An 8,460-nucleotide genomic window follows, 5' to 3' on the forward strand; every position below is an offset into this window, starting at 1 on the left:
TCCCCCTCTCTCTCTTTTTTTTTTTTTTTTTTTTTTCTCTTTTTTTTCTTTCCTTATTTTGTCTTGTTTTTGGTTAAGGGGGGAAGGGGAGGGAGGGGAAGAGGGGAGGGAGGGGGGAAAGGGGGAAGGAAAAAAAAAAGAAAAAATTGGAGAAGTCATGTAAATTCTGTTTAATGTATGTAATGTCAATTATATATTCTCCTGATAAATAAAAATTAAAACAAAAAAAAAAAAGAGATGTCATAGATGCTGATGACTGTAGGCAGGAAGGATCTCTTGTAAAGGTCCATCCCACAGTGGATCCTAAGAAACTGGCTGCAGATGTCGTCCGATCCGTCCATCCAAACTTGGCTGGCCTCTCGGTTCCCCCGGGCTGCAGGACCGCCCAAACGCCGGGCAGAACCCCCCCCAGAGCAACCGCCAAGCCCCCCGTCGCTGCGGACAGCCAACCGTAGGTGCAGAGGGACGACCCCGTCCCTCCGCCGCCACGAGCCACGCCTCCCTCCAGCTCCAGGATCCCAGTGGCCAGGCACTCGAGCACAGCTGGCAGGCAGATGAGAATGTGTTCACAGAACATCCTTTTCAACTCACTTGTAATTTGGGGCTGTAGTTGAGATATTATTTGAGCTTTTGAGTTGTTAATCAGCTGCTATTGGTTGTATAAAACTGCCTTGTTGCCATGGTTACGCATCATAACAAATGTCCAAAACTAAAAAAGTTTCAGTAAAAATCCTTCCAGCTGCACAGCATCTGATACCAGAGGAAACAATCATCCAAAAAAATTGTGATTTACCTCCAGAAAAGGAGGAATTAAAGTTTCCAAAAGCAAAATCTCAAAATGAAAGTAACAGAGCTGCTCCAACATGCAGCCACCTTGAGCGGCGCAATTCTATCCATCCATCCATCCATTTTCTTTACCCGTTTATTCCATTTTGGGTCACGGGGGTCGCTGGTGCCCATGTCCAGCAATCACTGTGCGAGGGGCGGGGTACACCCTGGACGGGTCGCAAGTCCATCACAGGGCCACATAGAGACAAACGAGACAAACAAACATTCACTCTCTCACTCACACCTAGGGACAATTTAGAGTTACCAATCAGCCTAACATGCATGTTTTTGGACTGTGGGAGGAAACCGGAGTACCCGGAGAAAACCCACGCATGCACGGAGAGAACATGCAAACTCCACCCAGAAAGGCCCCTGGACCGGGGTTTGAACCAGGGACCTGCTCGCTGAGAGGCAGCAGCTCTACCAGTTGCGCCACCGTGCTGCGGCGCAATTCTAGGAAAGAAAAAAAAAAAAAAAAGTTATGGTTATATGGTTATGAAATAATTAAATAAAGTCATGCTTCAACAAATAGTTGCATGAGTTCAGTTTGGAGTAATAGTATGTGTATCACAGAGATAATCTCACATGGGTAAAAATGTCTAGATTTATTCAGGTAAGGTTTCATAAAGAAATGATAATTTAAAGTGCATTACATAGAGGTGTAATCAAATTATACAGAGCAATGGAGATAAAACAGCCTTGGTGAACTCTGAAAAATATATACTACAAAAATGTGGACATATTATCTTAAACATATCTCATTATTTATTAGATATTTAATAATTTATTTAAATAATTTTATGATTTTTATTTTTATAGTTTGCAAAACCATTTTCACATATTTTGTATGGTATCCTGTTTGTTTTATAAGCTCAGACTAAATGAGGCCACTGCATCAACATACTCCTGAGTTTAAAATAAATAAATTACTTTGTCTTGCATTCTTTATGCAGCTTTGATTTGACTACACAGCTTTTTTAGTTTAACCAGACACAATAGGTGTATTTGCAAAAAGTATCAGTATCGGTATCGATACCACCGATACGCGCATGAATTTTACCCGGTATCGTATCGGACCATAAAATCCTGGTATCGAACATCACTAGGGGATGGTCCTTGTGACTTTATTTTACTTTTTAACACACACAGAGTGGAGGAGAGGGGAATCCCCCCTCCCGTTCTCTCCTCCCCACCCCCGTTTCATTGGTTCAGCTGTGACCTGTTCTATAATTTCATTGGTGTTCATTCATATGTGTGTATTCATATGTATATGTTCAATTCATATGTGTTCATTATGTGTTAGTTTGTGTTAGACCTGTCATTAGAGTAACCATGAGTGAGGGAGGTAGTTGTCAGAAGACTCTGTGTTGAACAGTTAAATAAAGTCTATAAAACTCCATCTGGTGGTTGATTCTTGATCTACATCAAGAGCAGCACATCTCTCAGTAGCTGTGCTCGCACTCAAGTTATTACGTGAACACCCACGACATATACACAGGCGTGGCTTATTTATGTGCAATATATATATTTTTAATTTAGTGTGCACAGCTTATATTCTGGTGCGCTCTATAGACCAGCAATTATGGTATTTGAATTGTCTGCATCAACAACTTTTAAATTGCTTCAATAGTTGACCAGTAACAGGATGATGACCTAATAACATTATTTTAATGGTTTCCAAGCTGGTTATTATGCACCACCACTTGCTGAAGTTCCCCAGGTTGACATGAGTACGACATGTTTGCACAGTTAACAACAGGACTCTGGTGTCAATCTTCACAATTTCACAGCTGTACCTGTGACCTGTGATTCCTTCTTTAGATAGATCATTTTACTAATTGGCTTTATATGTATATGAATGTTTCTGTGCAGTGCCCTGAGACAACTTCTGTTGTGACTTGGAGCTATAGAAATAAACTGAATTGAATTATCTTGATGCATGCTCAATAATCCAGGTAGAAAAATCCAAAAAAGTTCAATCTGGTCATCGGGGAACATCGGGGAAACTAAACAGCCACTGGCCAAAAGGATGGCCCAGCACAGAAGATCAACATAATCAGGCCAGGATTCTGCGGTCTACACTCATCTCCAGGCCAGCGGTCACTCTTTCAGGGATGAAGATGTTCACATCCTGGACAGAGAGGAACGATGGTTTGAGAGAGGAGTAAAGGAGGTCATCTTTGTGAAAAGAAACCGTCCATCATTAAACAGGGGTGGAGGCCTCCGGGTTCAACTGTCCCCCTCTTACAATGCTGTGATTGCTAGTATCACTCAGCCCTCTGTGAATAGTAAACAGCCATCAGTGTGCTAATGATCCATTGTTAGGCTGATGGTCCTTCTTGAGCATGTGATCAGCTGGTTTTGGTTGTCAGCAGCAAACTGGTTGATCCACTCTAAGAAGGTGCTATTTAAGAGACTGAGCTGAAAACAGCACCTCAGACTGAGGAAGTCTCTTGGATGAGAGACGAAACGTTTCTAGAATTTTTTTTTGCTTTGTTTTGCTTTTTTTTTTTTTTTTTTGAATGTCCAGAGGACCAGATTGAACTTTTTTTAATTGAATTATGGCAGTGATATTCTAACATTTCTCCATCTATATTTGTTGCTTTCAGTATTTATGACTGTAAGTTGGGTTTGTGTGCAGGTGGAGCGGGAGTCACATTCGCTGGGGTCAGCCATTCAGACTCAGACATGTGACCACAGGGAAGTATCTGAGTCTTACTGAAGACAAGTTTCTACTGCTTGTGGATAAAGAGAAAGCTGATGTCAAGTCCACCGCCTTCTGCTTCAGATCCTCCAAGGTAAAGGTTCAACAACATCCTCCACTTCTCCTTTATCCAATACTACTTTAAACAGTAGGTCATCTCCTGTTTTTGTCCTTTTATCTCTTCAGGAAAAGTTAGAGCCTGGTGTGAGGAAGGAAGTGGACGGCATGGGTTCTCCTGACATTAAATATGGGGACTCTGTGTGTTTCATCCAGCATGTTCACTCCTGCCTATGGCTTACATATCAGACCATTAATGCCAAATGTGCACGCATGGGTGGAGTCCAGAGAAAGGTACATTCTATGTTTCCTCTATAAATGATTGTTTGGTTGTGTCTTTATGTTTCTCAGTTTACTGTAAGATGCCAACACAGGCTGCAGAATGCCCCTTAGAATTGTACCGTTTCACATGGGAGTAGACTGCTCTGCTGTACAACCAGTGAGCTGAAAACTTCCCCACCTGTTCACCTGGAGCTGTGCTGACCACTTTTTGTCTTAAGAAGGATAATTCTGTCAAATTGAAGTCAAGTTCTGTCTAATAATCCTCAATATTATCAGCCCTGACATCCGTCATGGAGTTGAGAGAAAGAGGTAAAAGTCTTCATCCAGTTAGGCTAATGGCCAGCCAAAGTTTTTAAAATTGTTTTTCAGGCTTTTAAAACATCCATCCATCTTTACCCGCTTCTTCCTTTTTGGGTCGCAGGGAGTCACTGGTGCCCATATCCAGCCACCTCTGTGCAAGAGGTCGGGACACCATGGACAGGTTTCCAATCCATCACAGGAACACATAGAGACAAACGAGAGAAACAACCATTCACGCTCTCACTCTCACCTAGGGACAATTTAGAGTTGCCAATCAGTCTAACATGCATGTTTTTGGTCTGGGAGGAGACCGGAGTACCTGAAGAAAACCCATGCAACATGGAGAGAACATGCAAACTCCATCCAGAAAGTTTCATGGCCAGGATTCGATCCAGCGACCTTCTCACTGAGAGGCAACAGCTCTACCAACTGCGCCACCATGCCTCCTGCTTTTAAAACAAATCTTTCTCAGAAACAAAACCCCCATGTCAATGAATGATCCTTTAGAATAGAATAGAAATAGAATAGAATAGAAACAACCTTTATTGTCCCACAGATGGGAAATTCAAGTGTAACAGCAGCAACAGATAAAAAGATAAACAAATTTCACACAAAAGTTCCTAAATGTTAATAAACAATACAATGTATAAAGAAATAAGATAAACAATATCAATAATAATGTTCAATATGTATTGGAACATTGAGAATGGCAGACTATTGACAGTACAATATTATAGGCAGAATGTGTATTTTAGCAGAGTCAGCATGTATTTAATCCTTATTGAGTTTGTTGGGAGCAGTGATGGTTGTAGAGTCTAACAGCTGCTGGGAGGAAGGACCTGCGGTAACGCTCCTTTGTGCATTTAGGATGCAGTAATCTGTCACTGAACGAGCTCTCCAGTTCAGCAACAGCTTCATGCATGGGCTGGGAGACGTTGTCCAGCAATGATGTTATTTTAGCTAGAGTCCTTCTGTCTCCCACCACCTGCACTGGGTCGAGGGGGCGTCCAAGCACCGATCTGGCCTTCTTGATGAGCTTATCTAGCTTCTTCTTCTCAGCTGATGATAAGCTGCTGCTCTGACACACAACACCATAGAAGATGGCTGATGCCACTACCGAGTCAAAGAAGGTCTTCAGGAGCACCCCCTGCACTCCAAAAGACCTCAGTCTCCTCAGCAGGTAGAGTCTGCTCTGACCCTTCCTGTAAAGTGCATCAGTGTTGTGAGCCCAGTCCAGGTTATTGTTCAGGTGAACACCCAGGTACTTATGAGTCCACAATCTCAATGTCTACTCCCTGGATGTTCATCGGGGTCAGTGAGGTGGGTCTGTGCCTGCAGAAATCCACCACCAGCTCCTTATTTTTAGCAGCGATGATCAGGAGGTGGTTCTGCTGGCACCAGTCCACAAAGTCTTGAGTCCGCTGTCTGTATTCTGAGTCGTCCTCATCTGTGATGAGGCCGACTATGGCAGAGTCATCAGAGAACTTTTGCAGATGGCAGTGTGGGGAGTTGATGGTGAAGTCTGCAGTGTAGAGGGTGAATAGGAACGGTGACAGCACATTTCCTTGTGGGACTCCCGTACTGCAGACCAGCATGTCAGAGACTCAGCCCTGTGTCCTCACATATTGTGGGCATCCAGTGAGGTAATCCAGTATCCACTGGGACATGTGGTGATCCATTCCTGATAACTACAGCTTGTCCCGCAGAAGTCCTGGCTGGATGGTGTTGAAAGCACTGGAGAAATCAAAGAACATGATCCTCACATGTTCCCTTCCAGGTTTCTCCATGTGGGTCAGAGCTTGGTGCCTGAGGTAGATGATGGCATCATCCACCCCAACAAAGTCCAGATGATCTGACTGAAAAATGTTGGATTTTATACCTGGATTATTGAGCATGGACTTTGTTGTTTTCAACCAGTTTGACAAGACTGTCAACAAGGAAGAGGGCCGGCAATGGAGGAGGGACATACCAAAGAGACCATCTTACCACAAGCAGAACTGGTTTGTTCCACTTTGAAGTAAGATGTTGGGGGAAGAATCAGTTTTGTTGTGTGTTTCCTTGACTGATGAAGCCTTCCAGACCGAAGGCGAAACGTTTCAGCACAAAAAAAAAAGAAACTGTCCAGATGACCTGACTGAAAAATGTAGGATTGTATACCTGGACTTCCGGTAAGATGGCGCCCGTGTACATGGCTTGCAATCCACCTCTGCTGATGGTGTTCGGATTATTTTTGTTTTTTGCATTTCTCATCTGTGACATCAACTCTCTGCTGGTGTATGATAGACAACAACTTTTGGATCTTCATTTTTCTGTCACTGAAGTCGCTTATTTGGACCATTATCAGCATACATCTGGACCCCAGAGCCCCCCCCCCTGCTTGCGGACGTGCCAGCTTACCTTAGCTGCGCTCCTCACCTGCCTGCCCGGAGATATCGCTTCAGATGCCGGGGAAAACGTGCTGGTCAGCTGGTGAAGCTTAAAGCTCTGCGCGCTGCATCTTCCTCTCCAGCTGGCAGTCATGGTCTCTATCACCAGCTTCCTGTGTGCCCGGACCAGGTAACCAACGTGAGTTGTCAGCCGTTGCGCAGCTCGGACCGGCCTGGAGGGGCTGTTATTGAAAACCTGCGGCCATTAGCGCGCGCTAACTCCACCGCTGCTAACTCCACCGTTGCTAGCTCCACCGCTGCTAGCTCCACTTTGGACAATATCCGGATGTGTTTGGTGAACGCGAGATCTGTTACCAACAAAACTTTTATCCTCAGTGATTACTTTCAAGAGCACGATTTGGACTTTCTGTGTATCACAGAGACTTGGATGTCTCCGGGTGAGTCCAGCGCCTTGACGGAATTACTGCTACCGAACTGTTTGTACTTTAACGCACCGCGGCCATCAGGCCGGCGCGGTGGTGGATTATTAACAATATTCAAATCAACTTTTGACTGTAAACAACTGCCCATCCCAGTTTCCCGCGCCAGCTTTGAGCTGAGCGTCTTTGAACTCGGACATTCACCTCAGACTTTATTTGCGCTCGTCTACCGCCCACCTCGGTCTAAGGATTTCATAATTGAGTTTTCTGACTTCTTGGCTGAAATCACACAAAAATATGAGCATCTTTTCATTATTGGGGACTTTAATTTGCACGTGTGCTGTCCTGAGAAGCCTTGGTTAAGGACTTTTTAGATCTATTGGACTCATTTAATTTAACTCAGCATGTAAACGGTCCCACCCAAGAGTGTGGACGTACACTGGACCTTGTTTTAACTCATGATATGACTGTTAATAATCTTGTTATTGGTGATAATGTTTTTCCAGTCCGGTTTGAGTTCACCCTCCCCCATCTAACTCCTAAGCCGTGCATTCCTGCACGTAGGATCCGGACCATTAACCACTTCACTGTTGCACGTTTCACAGATGTTTATAACTCTGAAATGATAATTCAGGCCCCGGTGTTTCTCACCACCACTGAGGAGCTGACATCCCAATTCAACTCTGTCTGCTTAAAGACTCTGGATCATGTTGCACCTGTTAAAACTAGAAAATCAAAACTCAGAGCAGAACCTTGGCCGAGTGACGTCACCAAGGCCGTTAGGCAGCAATATAGGAGGGCGGAGCGAAAGTGGAGGAAAGACAGGCTGCAGGTCTCTTTTCAAATACTTAAAGAGAGTTGGCGCCATTATCAGAAAGCAGTAAAAGCTGCTAAATCCAAATACTTCTCTGATATAATTACTTCAAACTCTCACAACCCACGTGTCCTCTTCTCCACCCTAAACTCTGTTCTCCACCTCACTGAACCATCACCTCTGGAAGCCTCGACTGAGCTGTGCGACAACTTCTTATATTTCTTTTTGGAAAAAATTGCGACCACCAGGGCTCTCATTTCCCCTCCAACTCATGACCCATCCATCCCACCTCAATCTGTAGCTCCTTTTGACCATTTTGAACCCATCACTTTATCTTCTCTAGAGCAGGTCATGTGCAGCTTGAAACCTTCTGGCTCCCCCTTTGATGTGGTCCCCCTCGACTACTAAAGGAGATTTTTCCAACTCTAGGTCCGTCCATTCTCGATATAGTAAACAGTACCTGCTGAGGAGACTGAGGTCTTTTGGAGTGCAGGGGGTGCTCCTGAAGACCTTCTTTGACTCGGTAGTCGCATCAGCCATCTTCTATGGTGTTGTGTGTTGGAGCAGCAGCTTATCATCAGCTGAGAAGAAGAAGCTAGATAAGCTCATCAAGAAGGCCAGCTCGGTGCTTGGACGCCCCCTCGACCCAGTGCAGGTGGTGGGAGACAG

General features: G+C 44.4%; 1 protein-coding gene across 1 annotated transcript in view; it reads left to right on the forward strand.

Annotated features, from left to right (window-relative positions):
• The window catches only part of ryr2a (ryanodine receptor 2a (cardiac)), a 554,599-nt gene that overhangs the window by 112,188 nt on the left and 433,951 nt on the right, over window positions 1-8,460 (forward strand). Inside the window, 2 exon segments of the mRNA XM_037691577.1 lie at window positions 3,470-3,626; window positions 3,719-3,883. Of these exon segments, the coding sequence (XP_037547505.1) occupies window positions 3,470-3,626; window positions 3,719-3,883 (322 nt within the window).

The sequence above is a fragment of the Nematolebias whitei genome, chromosome 17, assembly GCF_014905685.2.
Source record: "Nematolebias whitei isolate Nwh7 chromosome 17, NemWhi1, whole genome shotgun sequence".
In the NCBI taxonomy this organism is placed as follows: Eukaryota; Metazoa; Chordata; class Actinopteri; order Cyprinodontiformes; family Rivulidae; genus Nematolebias; species Nematolebias whitei.